We start from the raw sequence: 14,410 nt of genomic DNA, 5'->3' as shown, positions 1-14,410 counted from the left end.
CAATTAAAATATAATTTGTTAAGCTGTATAATTACAAGCATTTTGGCACAAAAATCCCCCCGTGCAAGAGTATGATTTCAGTCGGTTCCAAAATATCAGCTATAGACAGGAGCATCCAAATTTTGTAATGATGTTAAAAAAAAAAATTATTCCTTATTACCTGGGTACATCCACAAATGTACACACCCCTATATATTTTTCCTTTTCTTCCCTCTCACTCCTTGCTATATAAACTCTGGATTCTATTTTTTTTCCTATTCCCACTATCTGAAGAAAAGGGTCTTACCCCTAAAAGCTCATATAAGTCCCTGAAGCGCTACATGACTGCTTGTTATTTGTGAAGCTACAGACTAAACACTACCCTCAGACGCATATACAATATTTACTTTTGCAGAGATATCAGAAGAATTGTGTGCCAAAACTTGGTTAAAATGTGTTCATACATTTTCAAATGCAGGAGAGTATCATTTTTGTAGATTAAAATAATGTTGCACCCGCCTGGCCCAACAAGTTGCGAGTAATAATATGGCAAAGAGTGGCTTCAGTTCTCTTTTCCAAAGACTGACAAATAATACTGTTCGAGTCGGCTAAGCAGTGTAACAGATGCTTCTGCTCAGCCTGTTTCCGGCCTGGTGTGTCTGTTCCCAGGTAATGGTTAAATGCCATATCTGCAGCCATTTGAAAATACGTTAAGGAGGTTAACATTTTAACAGGGAAAAGTACATCATTCCTAAGAAGAATGGGGCATGAAAGAAGATCCTTAGCCCTTTATCAGTGTTTCTCAAGCTTTCCAATACAAAGGATGGACTTGCTGCCTTCACCAGGAAGATCTTAGGGCCCAGTGCTAGTCCACCACACCAGATTTTGAGATACACTGCCCTGTGTGAATCCACTCTGACTTAGAATGAAACAGAGATAAGAGTCACATGATGATAGGGTGCCACCCACCAAAAAAAAAAATCCTTTCTATCAAACAAAACTCACCACTTAATACAAACTACAAGCCAAGTACTCCTCCTACCTTTTCATTGAAGTGGATTTCTACAAATTTTCCAAAACGACTGCTATTGTTATTACGAACAGTCTTTGCATTTCCAAAGGCTTCTAAGAGTGGATTAGCTGTTTAAAAATAAAAGATTTCAAAATCTGATTCATAGACGACTCGAGTTCACATCAGTTTACAGTTAGCACAACTAATTATTTCAAGTAACTACGGAAGATGGCATTTGAAAGTTGAAAAACTCTTACTCCTTAGAAACAAAATTAACAAGGAAAACAGTCTTATTCATTTCATTCATTCAAATAAATTGTGTTGAAGGTACCCTGGAAGCAACTCAGAAAACAAACTTTATATATTCTATACCCGTAGCAAAGCTCTTGAATTTGAACTTTAAAAAAGGTGTTGGCTATCAATGAAAATAATTTAGAGAGTATTTTCCAAATGAAAACCAAGTAAATAGCAGCAAACAAAATATAAAATATGATGGACAATTTGAGCTCCGAGTGGATTGCCCCCAAAATAACAATTTTCCCACCTATTCCTCAGGCAAAAGCATGACAAACAACTTACGAAGTGAATGAACACTATGCATGGTTTCATTAATAACTGGGGAAGCTAGATCTGTCCTCCAAGAAAACACAAATCACTGTCCCAACAAGAGACAGTGTTCTGGGACACCTGGCATCAGCCACTGTCAGAAGGCAGTAAACTAGGCTAAATAACTGGGCTAAATGTACTTTTTAGCTAACCCATTATGGCCATTTCTCATGTTCTTAACAACGTTTAAATTTTAAGGACCTTCAGTGGTTAGAAAAGTGAAAACTGAAAGAGGTAATCTCTTCAGTAACAAGGACCCCAAATCACATCAAGCATTTTAGTTCAAAATGGACAGCCAGTACGCCCACAGACATATAGTGGAAGTGTGCTGACTTTGGAGAAGTCTTGCAGTACGTCTCCGATCACTCGCACTCAACCAAGCAAGCAGTTACATCCTGCAGTTGATACAGCTTCCAAAGAGTCTTCAATTGCAGCTTTATCCGGAATGCACCGCAATAATTTTGTGCATATATATTAAACATGCACAGTTTATAAACAAATTTAAAAACGTATCCAGCTGTGCAGCCCGGTGCTTCTGAAAAACATAATTCTGCTATCTAGCCAAAGCAATAGCAGCACACTGGGCTAAACTGTTTACGCATTTTGCCTATCAGAAATGACAGAAAATTATTTTTAAATAACTGCTGACAACCTATATAGACAGATGGAAAATATGCTGCACAAAATCTATGAATCTGAAATAAAGTTTACTAAATTCAGTTAAAGTTAACTGAATTAGGATTGATATTTCTGAGATATAGTTTTTAAATGTAATTGTGTAGGTACTGTTGTGGTTTTGTATGCATGTATGTACTTTTCTAGGAAGAAAGGGATGCTAACGTAATCCCTCAATTATCAGCCCTTTATAGAGACTAAGAGAGGTGTGTATATACAGCTTCAAACTGGGTTCTCCAGGGACAGAACAAAGAAAAAAATTTTGGATAAGCATTATGACTTTAAACTGCCTCAGGGACTTTCTGATCAACAGAGGGCATACTTCTTATGGTAGGTGTGGAAGGACTGGTCCTATTTAGGCCCTCAAAGATTATGTGCTGAACTAAACTAAAACTGTGATGAATTTATAATCACTAAGAATCCACCTGTGTGAAAATTTGAAGGACTACTCCTGCCAGAAGCCATGTTAGGACTGCAATGAATTTTGGTAAGGTTCTGCTATTGTTTTTATAGCACTTTTATCTTAATAAAATAGGCTTGCATAGAAAGAATTGTGTGATAAAAGCAATTGCCAACAATGATAAGTTATCAGTATCTGAAGTGAAAGCAAGCAGTCAGTCTCTGTTGGGAACACCACATTGAAGACAGAATGTAATGCAACCTAGAAATTCCCCAGTCAGAAAGGATAAGATAGGGCTCTCCACTCAGAAAAACCAATGGGAGGGGAGCTCGAATTCTGCATGTCTTTGCTGGACCACTTAAAGAAAATGCAGGTGCATGCTTCATCCTAAAATCTAACTCCAATAAGACTAAAGAAATTCAGTAGGAACTGTTTGCCAGATTTAAAGCTTACTAACGATAATATACAAATCCAGTGCTGAACGGTAGGAAACCGACACCGATGGGACAAGTAAAGGACGATAGTGTCAGCCTTCAATTTTTTCTTGTTAGTTATTCAGTGTTACAACCCGAATGTTAAACGTCTTAATTTTGTTGTCAACAATTTTTATAAATACAGATAAAAAATTTATATCTGCAGCTGCATCTACAAAAATGAGCTATGGATATCCACATTAACATCCATGGATGTGGAAATCCACAGATACAAAGCGGATAGCCACAAATTTTCAGGGTTCTGGATACAGAATTTGTACCCTTATCTGCAAAAATAAGCTGCAGAGATCCACACTGACATCTGTAGATACAGATACCTGCAGATGTAAAGCAGATGGATATACATGAATTTGCAAGAGTCTACTTATAAACCAAAGATTTCTTTCAAGTTTATGAGATTTTAAAATCTGGGCTTCAAAGCTGCAATGTTAATAATGAATACTTAATGAAGAACTTAAAAATATTTACAGTCTCAGAAACATGTATTACTGATGAAAAAAAAGTGAGAGAAGGTCTTTCAGCCCAGTTATAGGTTCTTATAATACAGCTGCTGTGAGCATGCTTGTGAAGGAGTTTGAAATTTGTTAAAAATTGATTCAAACATGCAATAGATGCTTTTGCACATAGCACAATTACTTCACAGCCTTTTCAAAGAATACCTACAGGTACCAATTAACATTATGGAATGCAGCTTCAGGCATTATGTCCAACTGTCAGTCACTTTCTGTGATCCCACAACAGAATGTGGACTTGGATGTTTATATACCCAGCTGTAACTAAGCAACATCATGCTTATTATACTGCATCTGTGTTAGAAAGGACAGCCTGCTCTACTTCTCTGAATAAGAGCTAACAGCTTTAGAAGCTGAAGCTAAACAAATTTAGGCAAGAAATGAGGTGCATATTGTTAACAATGAGAATTATTAACCATTAAAAAAACTTAATAAGGTTTCTTGTAGATTCTCCTTCACTAGAAAATTTTAAATCAAGATTTGATATTTTCCTAAAAGAAACTCTACTTCAGACAAGTCCTGTGGCCTGTATTATGCAGACTAGATGATCACAAGGGTTTCTTCTGGAGTTAAATAATTTATTAATATGACAAATTTAAATCCAATAAGCAAGACATGAAAATAGTATTCAGGATGAGTTGCTTTATGACAAATACAAATTAACATGGAAGAAAGATTACTTGGAGAATCCTTATTCTCAGAAATTGCTTGTGCATTTTATCCTAATTGCTGTCAGAAGAACCCTCACACATTCTAAGTAAGGCCTCAAGCATTCAATGTCACATGCTTGCTTATGCATTTTAAGGACCAAAACCCATCTCAAAGAAAAATCACCATGTGCTCCATAGCTACCCTAAATAAAACTGAGGCAAATCAAATATCTTTGCAAATTAGATGGATTGGAGCAGGCTATTGATCTTTTATGCCCAAGTTGTTTTGATAACATTTCAATTCTAGATTTTGTCACTGACAACTTTAAATCTGAACAATTTGACTTCAGTTCAGTTTAATAAGATACAATACCTTCTACTATTCTGTCATCGATATCTTGACCAGTACCATAAGATTCAGTCAGATACCTGTATAGAAGAATAGAAATGACAACATTCACTCTCTCTTACTGCCTCAGTCTCATTTACCAATATATCACCATGCCATGGGCAGATATTTGTTTAGTTTACACATAGCACTTTTCATGCATAAATGAAGAATTCAGAATTATTCAAAGATACACTTCTAAGCAGCCTGCACACAAAATTCTGTGCATGGATTCTGGAGAAGAAAACTGCAGATCCATTTTTAGACTACAGTTCAATTTTACCCTTAAAGCAGGCATTTAAAATGACTAGTTTTACATGAAAAGTACAGCGTGAACTCCAAAATTGCTTACAATAAACACAACTTACACTTGGTAAAAATTAAGTAAATCCATTAGATTTAGAAGTTAACATTAAATTTAAAAATGAATCCTTTGAGAAATTCTGCCTTTGCTGTTAAAGCTTATTTCGATCTGTTACTAATCAGCAACAACAAGAAGTCCTGTGGTACCTTATAGACTAATGGACATTTTGGAGCATAAGCTTTCATGGGAAAAGACCTGTTTCGTCAGATGCATGAGTGAAGCAGGTCTTTGCCTGTGAAAGCTTATGCTCCAAAATAACTGTCAGTCTATACGGTGCCACAAGACGACTTCTTGTTTTTAAAGATACAGACTAACTTGGCTGCCCCCTGTTAGCCGATGGCCAAGGATGTTTGGTGAGGTGCCCTCTGATACTCGTCAGCAACAAGCTGTAATGCTCACCCCCTAAAACATTCCACAACATTAAAACCCACAAATTCTGTATGCATTGGCTAGATTTGAAGAATGTTTTTAAATGAGTAATGATAATTTCCTTATTATTCTTATCAGAAGGTTGATTTTTCACCAAAAGAATATTCTGTTTCAGAAAACTCCACAAACAACTCTTTCAGTACAGCTGCTATCTCTTAATGGCTCGATCAAAGCAAGGTCACAGGCAGTCCGCAGTTAAGATGCCCTCTTTCAAAATGTCAGCCACATCTCTCTGCTTCCTATAAGAGCCAAGCCAATAGGTCTTCAGGCTAGACAGTAGCCCCCTATTCTGCAGAGGAGAAGGTGATTTCGGGCACTGGCCATCTTTTCTAGACTCCAGAAGAAAAGGAAAACTGGGGCATCTGCATGCCATGAAATGTGGGACACAGTAGCCAAAGCAAATTTATAGGTTGTACAAGGGAATGTGGAGGACAGGAGGAAAAGAGAAAGTGATAAACCAATGCAAATGAGCTGAAGTTGGCTTTATTGAGCAGTATTCTCATGCTGTGCTGAGACAGCACAAATAAAGGCAGGCAGGGAATACACGTGAATATAATCATCAATGCTACAATAAGATAAAATATGAGACCGTGCATCTTCAAATCATCAGCCATATCACAATGGTCTCAGAGTTTCTTATTTAGTGGTCTTATATGAAATTTTAATTAAAAAAAACCCTCTGCCAAAACAAAAACAAAAAAAATTCCCCATAAAACCCTGTTGTGCTGTAGCTGAAGTTGAGCACACACATCAGTAATTTTAAGTTAGTTATTTTTACCCTAGACCAAGAATTAGAGACCACGAAATTCACAGTTAACAGTAAACTTAAGTTAACATTAAACTTAAAAGGCATACAAGCATGGTAAGGTATAGAAATACATAATTAGGATACAAACCGTTACTCTGCCCTAGAGTGAGATCGTTAAGGAAAAGAATAGACAAAAAATGTTGTATGCATAAAACTCTGCTTCATCTAATTGGGATCACAAATATTAAATACTTAAAACATAATTGTATGTTACTATAGTGATGTGTGACACTGATTTGGAAACAAATTGTTTCCACATTTTATCACTCAGGCTACAATTTTGCATTGAAAATTTTAGCAAATTTCATGCGTAAGTGCAGAATCAAACATTCATAGAAAGGGTCACTAAATGAGGTGTTTTTCACTTTCAGTGTAAAATAGTTTCACACACATGCGCATGCACACAAAATCATTTAATCGGTAACTGCAGTTGTTGGCATGATATTTGGCCACAAAATAATTTAAAAAAAAAAAAAAAAAAGACTGACACCTATAAAGTGTCCCATTTGGGAGAGACAGTAAAACTTGGTTATTTAGTGGGGGTGTTGAAAAGCAAGGCCGGGAATGTGGGAGAAAGATTGGAAACCAATGGTTCCCATTGCAAACTGGTCACAGCACCACTGACATATGGCCCCTCCCCTCCCCCATCTCCATCTACGGACGGTGGACAGGTCGAACTCATATGACACTGCAAATATGTACATCAATCTGTGATGCCCACAGTAAAGAGCTGGCAAGGATAAATCCCATGCAAGAGATGCTACTGCTGCAGGGTGATCTCATTACTGACCTTATTGAAACTCATGATTACTATGACCACAGTGACATCCATGCCACAGTCGCAGTCTGTCTTACCACATTTGCATTCCTTTTAAATTTAATCTTAACTCTAAATTTCTGAAGTCACCGGAGGTTTGAAAGTATTCAACTGTTTTGCTGGATCATGCCTTAAGTACATATTAACAACATGCATGTGACAAAGATTTATCTCTATACATAATAAACTACTTTATCCTACTGAATAAAGACTCCCCTTGAATAATTTTTGGGTGACATACATACGAACCTCAAAACAAATTTTGTATTTTCTGTCTTGCCAGCTCCCGATTCTCCAGAAACGATGATGGACTGACTCATCTTGAGAACCTTCATATCACGGAATGCTTTATCGGCTTCAGCAAAAGGAAACAAAGTTATGTTACCTGCCTAATCTGCTGTGAAATCAGAATTAAGGTAGGATGTACATGATACCTAATTTAATCCCCTCTCTATTATTAAATTTCTGCATCACATCCTAGGAAAGTCCATTTCTGCTACCTCCTTACATTACATCACACTGGCCCATCCTCAAAGAATTAAGCCTTTAATGATCTTGTATATTCAAAGAGGCTGTGTCTGAAGACAAGCCCATGTATGTACCACCCACAGCAACTCCATATCAGGCGTTTGTATGCAGCCAATTCACTCATATGCAAATTTCCAAGAGCTATATCAGACTAGCAATCACTAGTTCATTCATGTGTAGTAATAGAAATCAAGGTTAGATGATGAGCGTATTTGTGTCTCTTTTAGCCATGTATAACTCTTCCTACTTTTGTTAATAAGTGTTAGATTTAGTTATTAAGGATTGGCCGACTATGCAATATTTGGGTAAGATCAAAGATTTATATTGACCTGCAGATAACTGTTCCTTTGGGATTGGTGAACCTCACATATGGTGAATCAGGCTTTCAACATCCTCTCGTTATATTAGACTTGATTGTCCATGGAAGCCAGTAGATGGAATGGCAGCAGGGCACTGTTTTTGGCTCCTTGTTAACTGATGTAACATTGCAAAAGTTTGTGTGTGTTTGGTTTGGTGAATCTGGTGACAGAATAAACTACCAATTTTGGGAAACATTTGTGCTATTTCCTGCAGTCTGCCTTGAATGTAGTGTTCTCACTGTGGCCCATCTAGATGCCCTAGTCACAGGGGCATAGTTTATTTTTCCATGCGTGAAAAAATGCAGGGTAATACATCAATCAAATTGAAATCTAGAGTCAATTTATTTACAAAATAGCTGAAGACTGATGTTACAAATAGGAAGGTGTTTTATTAAAAAAATTTCAGCTTCACATGACACTGCCAGAAATTACATCCAGACATACTAGTTTTCATATTGTTTTGTTTTGTATTCCATCTCCCCCGCTCCACACACACACTCCATTGTTGTGAAAGAGATCCTGAAAAAGGACTTTAATGAAAATTGTTTAAATGTAGTTTGATCAAAATAAAAAAGTTTAGCTTTCATACTGTGATGGACTGTTAGCAGCAGACCACATTGATTCTGTTGACTCATATTTGATGTCTTTTTCCACAATCTTCTACAGACTAGATTACTTTTATACTAAACATATAATTTTTATATGAACAGTAACTGTTTTTTTAAACCATGTGAAGATATTTGAATGCCCAAGAGGCAAAATGTAAAAGAAGGAACAACCCTCAGTGGCAATATGCTGAAGCAGAAAGGAAACAAACCTCAGTACGACTTGCTGGTAAGGACAGAAATTTTCAAAATATGCATCCCATCACAACAGAGGCCAGCACTCAGTTTTAATGACGGTATTTCTCTTTTAAAATATTTTAGACTCATTTATTGATGCTTAGATTGCATTGTATATTAAACTGAATATAATCTGCAGTCCAAGAATTTTTGTTTGGAGGTAAAGAGAAGTTATTAAACACAGTAACCATATGTCAAAGGTGAGAAGATTTATCATTTTACTGTTTTTATTAAACAGTTTAAAATAGAAGTGAAAAAAGTATATTTTAAAGGAGAAAGACAAAGAGTGGAATACATACCTATTGCATAGACATGTGGTGGTAATGTCCCAAGTGATTTACCCTGGTACTTTTTAATAGTCTCCAAAGAATAAAGTTTAGGAATGTCAAAATATGGGTTTACTGCAATAAGAATGTTGGCTACATACGTCTGTGGAGAAAAAAAATCCATATTAAATAAACCACTAGCAAGTATTCAACTAACTGGTTAAAAGCTACTCTGCATTGCTATTGAAAACACAGAAGCCTACCTCAAAGTATGAAACAGTTAAATTAGACTGGGGACATAATAAAATATTGTGAGGGAAGTCTAATGAATTAGGATTATATACAATTAATGCTGACACCATATTGCAATTAGATGGCTAATGGTGATCTTGGAGCTGCTGTATTTTTTAAAGGCCTTTAAAAGACATTTCAGAGGAAAACAAAAATTTCCAAATCACTTTCTAAACCAAATTCATACCCAGTATAACTGTGTTCTAGACAACATTTTATCCCTCTGTAAAACAAGTCCTAACCCATGCAAATGTGTGTAACTTATCACTGAGCCCATGAAGGCTAATCTAGACGGCCTCTGTATTACTTGTATGTATCTTACTAATATTAGATGCATTGTACACCAACATAAACACATATCCTCCTGGAACAAAATTCAATAGATACACAGAACAGCAATATGCAACAACCAAGTACATAAAATAGATTTTCTATCAAGCTAGAAGACCATTTGGGATGAGATAAATTTCAAATCACATTTTAAGAAAAATATAAAAGGTTAAACTGCAAAGATAGCAGATCATATTTCCCCACATCATGATATCGGGTGATTCTTCAGAAATTCTGTTACAGCAGAGACAGAGTGGGGAAGAATGACGTTTTAAAAGCAAAATTCCCTATCGCAAAGAAAAGTTGTGTGGATAAATTCTCGAATGTATCTGAGGTGCTCAGAAACTAGTGGTGATAACCAGGTTACATAAAGGCATAGTTAGATGCCTGAGGATGACGTAAGAGAAACTCTTGCACAAAAAGACTTCAGACTATGAAGTAATTCCAGCTAATTGTTTTCACTTGCTCTTTTTGAGTTGAGAATACTAGAAAACCCAAAGAAGGGGGTTGGACAGGAGTCACTAAACCAGCGTGTCCTTTCTGTGTTGAAGTGGGGAGAGGAATACACCTCTTTACAGAACACTTATTTTATCTACTTTTGTTCTCACTGTTTCTCTGAAGAAATGTGTATGTGTTAAGTCGTTCAAGAGTCACCAGTACTAATATAACGCTCCTCCAAGTAGGTACTTAAGTTATATAGAATTGATTCTGAAAACAGCGTACAAAAATAATTGTTTACTACAGTATTTGAAGTTACAAGGGAAACTGAGCTAATTTTATAAAAATAGAGATTAAGAACATAGGTATCTTTATTTAAAATAGTGAAGATAGATCCCTGAGCTGAAACACATTCTGACCTTCATACTTTCTGCTAGAGATGTGTGTTTTGGGCTTTTTGTTTTTAACTGCAGTCAAATCATCAACAATACTAGCATGGTCTCTAAAGAAGATGACTGGTATTCTTAAATCAGTAAATAATTCATACCTGTATAACGTTCAGAGTAGCAGCAAATGAAACTAAGTGAATACAGTTTCAGATAGGAAAGCTTACATTTAAATAAATCCATCTGACTATAACTGAATTTTAATGCAAACGTTGCTTTAGCTGTTCCAGCTCAATGCTGATTTATCCTTTTTAAGAGGTGAAAAAAAGAATTTTATATAACATGTCAATAACTGAATTTTTTTCCCCCAAGCTTCTTGTGTCTCTTCTATTTCACAACTGTCATTGCCAGCGCAGATGGCAAGGACTAAATGTAATTTAGCCAGAATGCATTAAGTATAATTAGGCAATTTGATAGCAATCTAAAATATTAAGATGGTCATATGAGCTAGAAAGTGTCAAAGGAGATGCCTGTTTGCTTCGTTCAAAAATAATGAAGAAAAAGAGCCATCTTTGGTAAGAGCAGACCTCGTGGCAAAGTCACAGACTTAAAGGGATGCAATTTGCTGCAATGTAATGAAATAATGAACTACAAAATAACAGAGAGAGAGAGAGAGAGAGTCCAAATTACCCAATTTATCAGATTAACTACTTTTACCCATCTGAATGAGGTGGCTTTCCTTATAGAAACCTTTAACATTCATAAATGCTACTAAATATGCTTGGACATTTAAACCTTTATTTTCTGCTGTGAAACAAACAGGCAAAAATATGACATAATAAACAGCATAATTTAGTTAGCATATTGTACATTCTAATACCATGTGTAATACTTACATAAATTCTATCTTTACAATACCGCACTTTGATATTGTGAAGGAGTGTAGCTTCATTTAAGTACATTAGTGAACCTGCAATTGAAAACTCACACCGTTATTTTGACCAATAGCCATATTAGTATAAATTCATGCAACTGAAATACATCAAGAAGAATTTTGTTCCCCTCCTCCTTTTTTGGTCTGTAACTAGTTTAATCTGGTTGGTCTCTTCAAAACCTTTCAAAGGGACATTAGCAACTTTAAGAAACATAGTTCTGTCTGAAAAATGTCTACCTGAAAATTTTAACATGACAATAGTAAAAAACACAGCTCAAATAAAATTTTCTTCTTCTAATATTTAGCAAAGAACATTAGAGCATGGACATGTCAACCCCGACTTCTTTCTTCAGTGATACCAGGCCCAGCCTCCCTGAACAGCTATTTCCACAACCACATTTATGTTTTGCTCCATATTTCCCAATACACCCAGCAACAAACTTCTTGTCAAAAATTCTTATGATCAACTTATTCTCTTTCAAATCGTTCTTTGCCATTGTGCACACAGAAAAACGTCATCTAACAAGCCAGGTAGTTGTAATTGCTAGTTCTTAGCATATCCAAGGCGCAATTTTCAAACTTTCCAGACTAGATTAAGTCAGGGTATATTTTCATAGGAACAACAAAAGGCATTATACTGATCCCAGGACAACCGCCTAGGTGATAATTAAAATCTCTGCTCCAAACTCTATAGGTGCACAAAAAAATTATTAGAAAAAAAATAACATTAACAAAACCAACTTTTTTCCTTAATCTCACTGCTGAAAATGCAAACCCACTCTACTGAAAAAATTAAAAATTCTACCTTGAGGCAGAAAGAAAGCATAGAAAATCTCAGATTGAATCATAAATGTTTGGCAAAACCATCAAGAACTGAAAACATTGCTAATAATGGAAAGCGTTAGACAGTCTTAATTCTGGGGGATCGCTACCAGCTCCATCTATGTTAACAACATTGTCCTAAAAGCACCTCCATGAAGATCTTTTATGTAGAGCTTCCTTAACATAGAAACTTCCTACACTTGTCTCTTTAGTTTCCTGTTCACATTTCAAACACAGAACACACACATCCTCACTCTTCTGTTTCATCCACCACCCCAGACTGCTACACTTTAAACAATCAGCAACACAAAATAATCTCTATTATTTCAGCTTCCTGTGTACATGTGATACTACTTTCTTTAGAGTCAAGTTTCAATGTCTTCTTGATGGTCAATCACACTTCTGTCTCATGAGCTCTCCAACAAGTCTAGGATGCACTGCTCACACACGTGATCAGCACACCCTGAAAGATAAGGACTCAAAAAATGGAAGAAGGCGACCACTATTTCTGCATTAGGGCTAGAAGGGGCTCTTTTCCCATGTTTTAATTTCCTCAGCTTCCTGAGGCTCAAAAGATTTATCCTTTTTTCAAATACCGGAAACCAGGCCCGCAGACAGGCGGGGGGGGGGGGGGGGTTGGGAAAGGGTCAATTACCCTGAGGCCTGGCATTTCAAAGGGATCCAGAACTCCAGCCACTGCTAATTTGGCAGCCACAGTCATTGGCGCTCCCAGCCCCTTTGAAGTGTTGACAGCACTGATCTGCCATTCCATGCAGTGGGGGAGGGCAGTGCTGCTGACTGCCCTAGCCCTGCCCCTTTGACCCTTGGCCCCACCTCTTCCAGGGTGTGGAGCCACCCCCCCCACCTTACCCTGGGACCTGCAGTGCCTGTTCATCCTGATGCCAGAAACCAAAAACTTAATATTTAAGGGTATAAGACCCACTAGTAATTAGGACCCTTTCAAACCTTAACTTTATAGTTACTCGAGCTTCCTCTGTTTTTTTGCTTATTGATGAAGGTCAGCCTTCCCAGCTACTTCACACAGGGACATCACAGAAACCACCTGGGGATCGTGAGGCTACGCAGGCTGCAGGTAACCTCTGCTTCATGCTCCAGTCACACATTAGCCACCACAGTTCCAACAGACTTTAAGAATGGGGAACAAGAACTTACAAAAGGAACAGAGCCCTGTCTACCAATGCCAGTCAGGCTCTTCAGCAGTAAGCAATCAGTCAATATGCATCCCTCCTAAATGTGCCAAACTGGCTTGCAACAGCAGAACACACCCATGGCTCCCCTTTGATGTGTCCAGCTCAAGCAAGAAGCAGCACTCCCCTTTTTGGAACTGCTACAAGAGTAAACTAACTTCGCGGTCAGACTCCATCATATAGGCCTTGAACACGTGATCTGCTGAGGGAGGGCATCTTTCATCATGGGACGAAGCAAACATAGATGTTCTTGCTCTTTCATCAAGCTTTCTTTGCTATCTTAGCTCCAATATCTGCTACATGGTACTTCTATCTTTCCTGAACCCTCCTTGTTCATCGGCTAGATGTTCTTCTATCTGTGATCTTAGTCTCTCCATCAGTATCATCAACACTTTGCCTAGATGATTCATTAGGGCAATCGTTCTGTAGCTCTTGCACTTCAATGCACTTCCTTTCTTGTGTATGGTGACTAGCATGGATCTTGTCCATTCGTTAAGTGCCTTCCCTTCTTTGCATGCTATATTACATAGTCGGTATATTTCCTGAATCACACTTTCTCTGCTACACTTAATCATTTCTCCCTTTATGTTATCATTTCCAGGGCTTTTGTTGTTCTTTAGTCATTTCACTGCTCTTCCAATTTCCTCCTTAGAAATATCAGTCTTGCTCTTGATACTCCGTCAGGCCCAACTGTGCTTTGTACAGATTGGTGCAATATCTCATCCATCACTGCTCAATCTTCTCTTTGCTCATGAGCACCTCTTCATTCTCATCTTTTATCATCATCTGCTTCTGCTGCCTCTTCCTACTAATATTCCTAAGCATTTTGTACACCTCCCTGGTCTTACATTCGCTGCAATACCTCTCTATAT

The 14,410-nt window shown here is 37.1% G+C and overlaps 1 protein-coding gene across 1 annotated transcript in view; it reads right to left on the bottom strand.

The window, feature by feature from the left end:
* MYO6 (myosin VI) overlaps positions 1-14,410 on the bottom strand; it is a 135,271-nt gene that overhangs the window by 97,170 nt on the left and 23,691 nt on the right. The window contains exons 5-9 of the mRNA XM_074990990.1: positions 11,471-11,544; positions 9,163-9,292; positions 7,384-7,489; positions 4,702-4,757; positions 1,022-1,119 (exon numbers count right to left, since the gene is read on the bottom strand). Of these exons, the coding sequence (XP_074847091.1) occupies positions 1,022-1,119; positions 4,702-4,757; positions 7,384-7,489; positions 9,163-9,292; positions 11,471-11,544 (464 nt within the window). The remainder of the gene's footprint in view (positions 1-1,021; positions 1,120-4,701; positions 4,758-7,383; positions 7,490-9,162; positions 9,293-11,470; positions 11,545-14,410) is intronic.

This window comes from Carettochelys insculpta, chromosome 3, assembly GCF_033958435.1.
Source record: "Carettochelys insculpta isolate YL-2023 chromosome 3, ASM3395843v1, whole genome shotgun sequence".
Taxonomy (NCBI): Eukaryota; Metazoa; Chordata; order Testudines; family Carettochelyidae; genus Carettochelys; species Carettochelys insculpta.
The sequence above is the reverse complement of the archived record's forward strand: the minus strand, read 5'-3'. Positions and strand labels throughout refer to the sequence as shown.